The 11,736-nt window shown below is 42.0% G+C and overlaps 1 protein-coding gene across 2 annotated transcripts in view; it reads left to right on the forward strand.

The window, feature by feature from the left end:
• The window catches only part of TAF3 (TATA-box binding protein associated factor 3), a 199,996-nt gene extending 196,575 nt beyond the window's left edge, over positions 1 to 3,421 (forward strand). For both annotated transcript variants that reach the window (XM_008002223.3, XM_037983327.2), the window contains exons 6-7: positions 538 to 644; positions 1,420 to 3,421. In XM_008002223.3, the coding sequence (XP_008000414.1) occupies positions 538 to 644; positions 1,420 to 1,534 (222 nt within the window). In that variant the 3' untranslated portion in view covers positions 1,535 to 3,421. The remainder of the gene's footprint in view (positions 1 to 537; positions 645 to 1,419) is intronic.
• Positions 3,422 to 11,736: the final 8,315 nt, after the last annotated feature.

The following is an 11,736-nucleotide window of genomic DNA, read 5'->3' on the forward strand; positions in this document are numbered from 1 at the left end:
TATATACTTGATCTTATCAGCTCGTTCAGGAGAAGGGCTTGGCTAATAAGTAATAAGATGGTGCATGCACATTTGGCTGTCTATATTAATTCCATGCCTATGAATGTGATTGAGAAAAACCACATAGAAAGTGGAGGTCTGTAGCTTTCAAAAAATCAGTTGTTACCACCCTTATAGAGATCCAAATCATTAGGAATGTATGTAGTTACAGTTTTTTTTTTTTATGAAAGGGGTTACAGGTCATATTGTTCGCAGAGATGATTATAAAATGCTTATTTTTTATGACTTACAAAAGAAAGCTTAGAATATTCATTAGAAATGTCTTATCATTGAACACTTGGCATTTTTCTGTTTCACGATTCTAAAACAGTGATGACGCTGATCATGGCATTAATGAAGTGCTGATCTACTATATTTTTTAGTTTAATGTGCCTCTTGGTTCGGTTAAACAGTATAAAGTAATCATTCTGATCTGACCTCTTTTTGGTTTTTTTCCCATTCCCTCCATTTTTGCCACTTCCACTTTGCAAACATCAGATCCGAGATGAGTGGGGCAATCAGATCTGGATCTGCCCTGGGTGTAACAAGCCTGATGATGGGAGTCCCATGATTGGCTGTGACGACTGCGATGACTGGTACCACTGGTGAGTGCCCAGGGCGCCCTGCCGGCCACACGCATCAGGCAGCTCAGCCTCTCCTGAGACAAAGCGTCCACTGAGTAGATTCCTGCCTTTGGACTGACCCAGGGCTGTCCTAGGGACAGTACATGGAGTCAAATCACAGAGCCTCTGAAATGCAATTAACTGCAAAACCCAAGAGTCTTTAGACTATTGTTATTCACCCTGAATTCTGAACATTCTGCTTAGCTTATCTATCCTTCTTATTAAAAATAATAATACTAAAAGGAGACCCAGGGGCATCCCTGACCTTCCTTTCCGGTAATGTTCCCTAGAAGCTGTAGCACTGGCCAGGACCACGAAGAGGCTGCCCCTTTGTAAGGATGGTACAAACTGCAGGACTAAAGACTGCTTAACTTTTTTAAACCTCTTCAGCGGTTCCTAAAAACTGAAAAGCTCAACCAAAATTTATGCAGATAATCTTCTCGTGTTATCTTTAAAATGTCAGATACAAAAAGATAGCAACCTGTTCAGTTATGATATACGATATCTGTGAGATAAAGACAAAGCCGTGGCTCAGAAGCCTCCTCTTCCTGGTTGAAAGGAGGAATGAACTAATGAATCTCTGCAGAGGGGCGTGTAAAGGGCATGTCTGTGATATCCTAGTCTGCATGCCCAACAGTAGTGCTGCTTGGCTTTGATTTCGGGTAAACATGTCGTAGACTTTAAAAAGTACTTTAAAACAGAAGGGAGGAGAATGGACTGTATAAAGTTGCTTATCTGAGCTTGCTTTCATGTGTAGGCCCTGTGTGGGAATCATGACTGCACCCCCAGAAGAGATGCAGTGGTTCTGCCCCAAGTGTGCGAACAAGAAGAAGGACAAAAAGCACAAGAAGAGGAAGCATCGAGCGCACTGACGGCTCCCGAGGGGCTGGACCAAGCGGGGTCAGCCCAGGCTTCCTCCCTGGCGCCCCTGGAAGGGAGCTGGTGCAGTTCTGCCATCACATCCACCCCAGATGCCTGTGGATAAAGAACCCAGGAGGACTGCGGCTGGAACACACCGCGCACCTGCATTGTTCACTCCCCAGCCGCGTTGGCCTGTGGCTCCGTGGCAATGCGACAGAAGGAAACTCGAGCAGAGGCGTGGCCTGGGGGCTGCCCCTCCTCCGCTTCTCTAATACCAGTGACAAGTATTATTAATAAAGAGCGTACATCTTCCCTTTTGATTTCCTTTATTCTCTCCAGGGCCTTTTCATTGAGGTATTAGATGAGAAGATAATGTACAAACTGCCTCAACTGTAATTTAAGGATGATAGAGTCTGTATACAGTTTTCAGCCCCTTTCCCTCTATAGTAAGATAATCAGAATAACATAAAAGAAAACTCCAGTTGGAGTACCGGTAAATATTTTTGTGATAAGAATATATGAAGCTTCCCTCCTTCCCCCGTTTTTAGTACTAACATGTAAAATGTTCAGGCTTTTGTGAAATACCTTATATTTTTTAAGAAAAAGGTTTCTATCATGTCCTGTTTGCTTTTGTGCAAATTATTTTTGTTTCATGTATTTTATATCTTCGTTGCATTCTAATTTTGCCCTTCTTTAAACTGCTGGCGTCTCTTCTCACTGCTTGTACATTTCATCAACTTGTATAAAAACTCTTCAGACTAAAAGATTGCCCCTAATGTAAATAATAAATATTTATGAAGTAGTTATTTTTTAAATTTTTATCGTGTTTAATTCTGGCTTTCTCTGAAATCCACTGTGATTTCAGCCAGGTCTGTAATGACGCTGGACAGAAACAAAGAAGGCTAAAGAAAAAGCCATCGTTCAAAGAAATTTCCCTTGAGCTCAACCTGTGCAGTGCCCGAAAATATCGTGGGGGAAAGGGCCCGAGCAGTTGGAAGGAAAACAAGGCAATTTAAATTTAGAGTTTATGATTTGAAGGTGTTTCGTTTGTTGTCTGTTTTGTTTTTGTAAATTTCTTTGACAGACTTTTACTAAAAGGACATGTAGTTTCCATGAAAGTAAAAAAAAAAAAAAAAAAAAACAACCCACATATACTGTAGCATTTTGTCTTTATATTGTTTTATTTCTACAAATCTGTTCATTAATATTGTGCTTTAAGGCTGAAATGAAGTATATTATGAATTTTTTAAAGAAAACTCATCAAATTTCAGGGTATCACAAAACTTTATTATATTATTATACTGCCCACTATTTATTATATGTTATAGATGTCTGAGAGGTAAACCAAATATTTTATTTTTAATGTTTAAAAAAACATCAAATTTAACTTTATTAGCATATTTTAGCAACTTTGGAATAAATATGGACTTTTACTTGATTTTGAAATAATCCCAGTGTAGGCCCATGTACTGGATCTCTTGGATGCTAGAATATGGGCTTTGAACCTAATACAAATATATTACTAGAAAATGTGATTTTTTTAAATGCCAAGTAAATTGATATTAGTGTATGGATTAGTCATATTTTAAAACATTATGTGGTTAGAGAAATGCAGTTTTCTGCCGTGAATGTGGAGTTGCAAATCAGTGGAAATGGAGTCGACCTCTTCAGAGTGCAGGGTGTCATTGCCCTCCTTGTTCAAGAGGCCCGAATTTTCCTAGCCCTGCAAAGAAACAAAGCATCTATGTTGAGATATGTGTTTTTTTGTTTTATTAATTTGAGATCATTCTAAATACTTTATACAATATTTTCACATGCACAAAAATGCGCGTTAGTGGTTTTTGGAGAGGGGTGAGGGGTGGGGGAAGTGCAAAATAAAGATTATTGGCTATTTCATAGTTTGCTTTTCCATTTTCTTTATTTAGGATTTAGTTCCTTGAGGCATGGTCCATGATCTGAAGTTGCCACGTTTAAGTGAGCAGGTCATGCTACTGAAACCAGAATGGAGGTGCTTGTATGTAACTTTCCCCCGATCTTCCTGTCTGAGAGACTTCAGCCCATGCTACATTCAAGGAATTTCAATCAGTTTGTTGTCCCTTGCTATTTCATGGTTGCTTTCCTAAATCCAGTTCATGATTTTATAAATGGTCTTTGCAATAATAAAACCAAAGAATCATTTTCAGGGGGCTGGAGAGCTCGAGGGATTAGTAATGGAATACAGAGCCTTTCACCTCTAGGTCAGTGAGTCGGATCCAGTCCAGGTCACTAGAGACCAAAAGTTGTCACCATCTTATGACTGTTCAGTGGCCTGTGTGAAATGAACTGGTGGTCTCTGCCTCTACTGGGTGGCTGGCTGTGACACCAACCAAAGGAAGTTCAAGAAACTGCAAAAAGAAACGTGGATTAGAAAATAAAACGTCTGTGTTACAAAGAAAAAGTTAGAAAGTTGGGCGTAGTCATTTTCCAGAAAGTAATACTGAAGGAAAAAGAGCAACTTACAAATACCACAGACAAACGGAGATTAATTTACTTTCTTTAATGAAGTCAAGCAAAACCGGAAAAGAAAAGCCTGCACTGGGTGAGAGGGGAGGAGGGGGTTAAGTGGGGTGGATGATTCGATCAGGAGAAAAAGTTTAGGGGCCCAAACTTTAGGAAAAAATGGGTTTTGACTTTTGAGGGAGAAGGAAATTGCAAAAGGCAGCAGCAATTTGAGGAACTACTGTAGCAGAATTAGATACAAAGGAATGAAAAGTATTTCCCTTTAGAGGATTTGCAGTTTTCCAGTTGGAAGCAAAATCCTGACTGGTTTTAATTTAGCCCAGCACTATCATTTGAATAGCATCAATGCTCTATAAAGACAAGTAATGGCGGGGGGCTGGGGGGAGGGGCGCGGGGATTGTCCTGACCAGTGATTTTATTGAGGGAGATGGTATTTGAGAAACAGACCCTCACCTCATGAAACCGAGACACCCTTCTGGTGTGATAATCTGCCGTCAGAGCCAGATGGAACTGGCAGCGCTTAATTTCTGTGGCTGACAAGGTGTTTCTCTTCCAAAGGTGTCTACAGTGAGGCACAGTGAGGATCTTTATCCCCTGACTGATTTGTGGTTCCAAACGTCCTGGAGAAAACCAGAGGCTATCAGAGTATTCTGACTTTGTCGGGCTTTTTTCAGAGATAAAATATAGTGTATTACTCTCCTGTATCACCTAAACCGCCTTTGTTCTCCTTTCAATGGGATGATTAAACAAAGACCTACTAACCAAATTGAAGTATAAAATGAACACTGAGATATGGAAACCTTGCCACGAAGAATGCTAATGAAGAAAGTTCACGAAAGCCATGCTGGCTAAGTTTTCAATACAAATAGTTTTATGGCCAATCTCTTTAGATCATAGCAGCTTTCTTTAGAAGTGTAAGTCTAAAAGTAGATGAGTTACCTTGACCAAAGAATGAAACAGATAATGTCCTGAATAATGTCTTTTTCCACAATGGTATCAGTCATTCTGTTAGGAAACTATTTCTTTGAGAATCTTGCGTTCATTGTAGCCTAAAAAGTATAAAGTAACTATTAATCCATGTGTGCAGGCCAGTAGATGACATCGAAATGAGATATTTAGGTGGACAGCTTGTTCATTTAGTCTACATACGAGTTACTAAAATGGCTACTGGTTATTTTTTTCATTCTGGGCAACTCAGTTTTAAATTTAGTTTGAAGGACATTGTGAAGTGGTTTCATTTCGTCCACATTGGCTAGGTACATTTTATGGAAATGGCAGTGATGCATCAGAACCAAGCTCATTTCCAGTTGTCTGGTTTCTCATCTGCTCTAGCCCTTCCTCTGGCTCCATGGTTCTGGAATCATTCCCAAAGTATACTATGTATGAAAGTGTATTGCATCAAATTCTAAGTGTATTCCATCTTACTCTTTTCCCACTTTTCCATACATAATCTTTCCATCTTAGGCTGCAACTATTTTTTAATGTTACTAGAGCTTCATGCTTTTAAATTTTACATTCATAACAAAACAAGAACTTAGCAAATGTTTGCATTAACTATCCTAGGAACTAGCAGGGTAGACATGATATTAGAAAATACATGTAGATAGATACATACACCACAAAGTTTAAATGTGTTGGGCTTTCAGAACAGAAGTTCATTTTAGGTACATAGCCCTAAGCAATCATTTCCTACCATATCCTTAGAACCTAGTCAGTATTTTCACCTTTTGAAGTTTTGTGGGTTTTTTTTTTTTTTTTTTTTTTTTTTTTTTTTTTTTTGGTTTGGTCTTGTTTTTGATTAATGAAACATTCAGAATAGGACTATCATTTAGAAAAAAAAAAAAAAAAACCACAAACCTGAAGAATGTCATTGTTATTATCCTTAATGAGTTAACTATTGCCAAGTTAAATGGTTTGAAGAAAATGTTTGTGCTGATCTAGTTAACTCATTCAGAGCATCAGAAGTACTTACCAAAGGAAGTTCAAATCATCCAAAAATATTATCAAGTTATATTCTGATTATTATTATACTGTTTGAGATGTTGATGAAACTTTTTTCTGCTAGCTTTTAGAAAGTGAATATTTATTTATTTATTTATTTATTTATTTATTTATGAAACAGGGTCTTACTCTGTCACCCAGGCTTGAATGCAGTAGTGTAATCACAGCTCACTGTGGCCTCGACCTCCTGAGCAGCTGGGGCCAAAGGCATGTGCTACACATCTTGTTCATTTTTTTTTTTGTGTGGAGACAGGGTTACCCAGATTCATGTCAAACTCCCAGGCTCAAGTGGTCCTCCTGCTTCCACCCAAAGTACTGGGATTACAGGCATGAGTCACTGCACCAAACCAAAAAGTGATTTTTTTTTTTTTTTTTTTTTTTTTTTTGAGACAGGGTCTGCCTCTGTTACCCAGGCTGGAGGTCAGTGGTGCAATCTTGGCTCACTGCAACCTCCACCTTCTGGGTTCAAGTGATTCTCCTGCCTCAGCCTCCCCAGTAGCTGGGACTACAGGCACCTGCCACCACACTGGCTAATTTTTTGTATTTTAGTAGAGATGAGGTTTCACCATGTTGCCCAGGGTGGTCTCGAACTCCTGAGTTCAGGCAATCCGCCCGCCTCAGCCTCCCAAAGTGCTGGGATTACAGGCGTGCACCACCGCACCCAGCCAAAAAGTGAATTCTTTAGAGCTGATTTCTTGATAGCTAATTCTTCATCTTCCCTTCATTTTATTTATTTTGACATTGTTATTTACAACATTCACAAAAACAAATATTAGGCCCAGGATGTCCCACACTCAACAATATTCATACATTTCTCTAAAAAATGTTCATCAGTCATCGCTCTGAGCAAGACACATCGTGCACTGTGGGGATACAGCAGTGGAGGAGACAGCGTGCCCGGGGCTGCAGAGAGCCGTCACAGGCTACGTGCCCAAAGGCAGGACACACCTCAGAAGCGGGTGCAAACCAGAAGTGCATTGAAAGGTGATTGTTTTTCACTTCAGTTTGACCAATGTTTGGCTGTAGGTCAGTGAGACTAAGGAGATAGCACAAAATGTAAAGCAACATTAAACATAAGGATACATAGGATTCTGGCTGGGTGCAGTGACTCACACCTGTAATCCCAGCACTTTGGGAAGCTGAGGCCGGTGGATCACCTGAGGTCAGGAGCTCAAGACCAGCCTGACCAACATGGTGAACCCCTGTCTCTACTAAAAATACAAAAATTAGCCAGGCATGGTGGTGGGTGCCTATAGTCCCAGCTACTTGGAAGACTGAGGCAGGAGAATCGCTTGAACCCAGGAGGCAGAAGTTGCAGTGAGCTGAGATTGTGCCACTGCACTCCAGCCTGGGCAACAAGAACGAAACGCCATCTCAAGAATAAAAAGAACACCTAGAATTCCCTGTATAGAAAGTTTTTAAAGAGACTGAACCACACTCTCTTATTTAGGGATGCATGCAATGATGGGAAAGCAAGAGTTCCTAATAAAAGTGAATGTGGCGGCTGCCTCTGGGAAGAAAGGGAGTTTTGATGGGGAAGGAGTGAGCAAGCTCAGGGCAGCTTCCCGGGGACAGGGAACACCTTGCCCCTTGACCTGGGCAGTGTTATACAAGATTCTCTTTATATCTGTTTGTTAAAACTGTATATATAAGTTGTAGCCATTTATCTGCTTGCTATTTTACAATTCAAATAATCTAGCCAGCTGTGGTGGCTCATGCCTGTAATCTCAACACTTTGGGATTTGGGAGGGATTACTTGAGCTCAGGAGTTTGAGATCAGCCTGGGCAACATAACAAGACCCCATCTCTACAAAAAAAAAAAAAAAAAAAAATTGTAAAAATAAAAACCAGCTTGGCAAGGTGGCATGTGCCTGTGGTCCCAGCTCATCTGGAGGCTGAGGTGGGAGGGTGACTTGAGCCCAGGAGGGTGAAGCTACAGTGAACCATGATCATACTACTGCATTCCAGACCAGGTGACAGAGTGAGACCCTGTCTCTAAATAAATATATAAATAAATGTGGCCAGGCATGGTGGCTCACGCCTGTAATCCCAACACTTTGGGAGGCCAAGGCAGGTGGATCATGAGGTCAGGAGATGAAGACCATCCTGGCCAACATGGTGAAACCCCATCTTTACTAAAAATACAAAAAATTAGCCGACGTGGTGGCACGTACCTGTAGTCCCAGCTACTTGGGAGGCTGAGGCAGGGGAATTGCTTGAACCCGGGAGGCAGAGATTGCAGTGAGCCAAAATTGTGCCACTGCACTCCAGCGTGGGTGACAGAGACTCTGTCTCAAAGAGAAAAAAAAAAAAAAAGCTTTGATCGTATAAAAACCTTTTTTCTTTTTTTTTTTTCTTTTTTTTTCATTTGAGATGGAGTCTCGCTCTGTTCCCCAGACTGGGGTGCAGTGGTGCGAGCTTGGCTCACTGCATCCTCCACCTCCTAGGTTCAGACGATTCTGCCTCAGCCTCCTGAGTAGCTGGGATTATAGGCCCAGCTAATTTTTTTTTCTTTTTTCTTTTTTTTTTAGTAGAGATGGGGTTTTACTATGTTGACCAGGCTGGTCTCGAACTCCTGACCTCAAATGATCGGCCTGCCTTGGTCTCCCAAAGTGCTGGGACTGCAGACATGAGCCACCGTGCCCGGCCATATAAAAAGCATTTCACACGTGGTAAAACTCAATAAATGGTATTAATAGCTACAGTATCTATTGTGGCTTTTTTCCCCATGTTTTCGTGAATGCCGGGTTTTCCATGAGTCTCTAATTCTAGATTTCAACATTTCGTACAAATAAGTGATCTTAATATTACAATCAAGGATTGGGAAGCTGGACAAGACATTCATTCACGAGGCAGTTTGTATGAACAAATGGCTGATTTGATACAGGCCAGAAGAAAGAGGCTTTCTCCCAGTGCACTTCTGAGTGGGCAGCCAGTCGGATGTGACACGTCAGTGTGGTACCGAGGTGGAGAGCAGAGGGATAGACACGACACAGCCCCACTCCTAGGAAACGCGGCCAATAGCAGGACTCATGACCAGTGTGAACAGGCAGCAGGTTGATGTGGAATGGATTTGGCTGTGGTGTTTCGGAAGCACTGCACTCAACAATCTCTGAGCACGAAACGGAATAATAAATCATGGAGAGAAGGCCAGGGGTAGGCCTCCACTACATTCTGCAGGTCCATGCTTGCATTTCCATTCTCCAACAACCCAGGCAGTAAATGCATCAGATAAAGTAAGAACCCAACTTATGCTTAAAATGAGAGATTCTCAAAGCACTCTCGATGTAGCCCAGGTGTAGGGATGCATTCACTTACAGAGTAGAGGAGATATCACTGCCCTCCTTCTCCCTGACAGATATTTAGGGATCTGTTCAGTATACAAATTTTTGCATTTTTTTTTTTTTAGACAGAGTCTCGCTGTGTCACCAGGCTGGAGTGCAGTGGCGTGATCTTTGCTCACTGCAAGCTCCGCCTCCTGGGTTCAAGCAATTCCCCTGCCTCAGCTGTCCAGGTAGCTATGACTACTGGCGTGCACCACCATGCTTGGCTAATTTTTTGTATTTTAGTAGAGACGGGGTTTCACTGTGTTAGCCAGGCTGGTCTCGATCTCCTGACCTCATGATCCACCTGCCCCGGCCTCCCAAAGTGCTGGGATTACAGGCGTGAGCCACTGTGTCTGGCCCAAATCTTTGTGTGTGAATCATGTGCAAAATGCAGGGGCTCAGGCTGGTCAACAGCTTTCTGTGATTATGGAAGTGCTCTACAATTTCTACACTTTCAGCAGCTACTGCTACAGGTGATGATTGGAGCCTTTGAAATGTGGCTACTGCCACTAACAGACTGATTTTCAATTTTTAAAATTTTATTATTTATCCTTTTTTTAAAAAAAAAGAATTTTATTTTGAGACAAGTTCTCAGCCCGTTGCCCATGCTGGAGTACAGTGGTATGATCATGGCTCACCACAGCCTCAACCTCCTGGATTCAAGCAATCCTCTCACTTCAGCCTCCCAAGTAGCTGAGACTACAGGTGTACACCACCACGTCCAGCTGATTTTCTTTTTTTTTTTCTTTTTTTTTTTTGGTAGAGACAGGGTTTCTCTATGTTGCCCAGACTGATCTCAAACTCCTGAGCTCAAGCGAACCACCCACCTTAGTCTCCAAAAGTGCTGGGATTACAGACATGAGCCACCGCACCTGGCCTAACTTTCATTTTGACAGTCCCTGGTGGCTAGGAGCTACCATACTGCACAGTGCACTACCAGAGCAGTCACAGAAGTAGATACACCTTGCTCCTTCATTGACATCCTAATCTTTCCCATGGCCAGGAAGGAGGCTGGTCCAGGAAGCACTCACATCCCAGCCACACTTCCTCACCAGCTGCATGGCCTCACTCTCCCAATGGCCTCAGCACTTACATTTTGAAACCAAGAGGTCACATGAGATCTCCATGCTCTTGTAGCTGTAACATTCTGTGTTTTGAGATTTGAAAACTTATAAATAAATCAGTTCTGTGTCAGAGCTAGTGAACTCCAATGCCTGTTACAACTGGAATCAAGAGATGACAGGATAAGCGTGTGGTGTGAATGGAACCACAGAATCAACTTACCCTCAAGGTTTTTAAAATGTGAATTTGGTTGAATTAAAAAATAGGCTTAACGTCAAAAGAGAAATAAGGGCCAGGTGCGGTGGCTCACACCTACGATCCCAGGACTTGGCGAGGCCGAGGTGGGAGGATCACTTGAGCCCAAGAGTTCAAGACCAGCCTGGGCAACATGGCAAGACCCTGTCTCTACAAAAAAACAAAAAAACAAAAAAATTACCCAGCGTGGTGGTGCACACCTCTAGTCCCAGCTGGAAAGGTTGAGGCAGGAGAGGCATTTGAGCCCAGGAGTTTGGGGCTGTGGTGAGCCATGATCATACCACTGCACTCCAGCCTGGGGCCACAGAACAAGACCCTGTCTTAAAAAAGAAAGAAGGAGGGGGCCAGTGGCGGGGGGGGTGGGGGGTGGGGGGGAGAGACAGAGAGAGAGAGAGAGAGAGAGAGAGAAGAAAATGAAGTTCCAAAAAGGGGGCACATACGCCATCCTTCCCAGGATGATTTGAGCTTCTACAGGCTCAAATCATCACCTGTAGCAGTAGCTGCTGAAAGTGTAGAAATTGTAGAGCACTTCCATAATCACAGAAAGCTGTTCCCAGATTGGTTACCTCTTGCAGAAGCAGAAGGTAAAAACAGGAGCAGGAGAAGGAAATGTCTCCAGCTGTAGAAATGGCTGTCTTGCTGGTGGAAGTGGAATGACCAAGAGCTGCTGGGGGAGCGAGGGCGTTTACCAAAATTCCTCCACCCCGGCATGTCTCTTTAATTACAAAAGGCTGGGCAAAACAGGACAGAGGCGTTTCTATTGGTTTATTGTCAATAAAATGAAAGAAGAGAAATGGACAGATAGTGTGACATTTTCAACTTACTAACAACTTTTCATTAAGTGTGTATTTTCTGTATCCAGGAGCCTGCACTTATATACAAAATATCAGTTGTCAGTGGTTTGTATCCAATGTTAGTGACAATTCTGTATTTTATGTATCCAGGAGCCTGCACTTATATACAAAATATCAGTTGTCAGTGATTTGTATCCAACGGTAGTGACAATTCTCTACTGCCTTGATTTAATCATTAATGTGAACATAGATTGACCTGTTCCTATATGTACACTG

This window comes from Chlorocebus sabaeus, chromosome 9 (assembly GCF_047675955.1).
Source record: "Chlorocebus sabaeus isolate Y175 chromosome 9, mChlSab1.0.hap1, whole genome shotgun sequence".
Taxonomy (NCBI): Eukaryota; Metazoa; Chordata; class Mammalia; order Primates; family Cercopithecidae; genus Chlorocebus; species Chlorocebus sabaeus.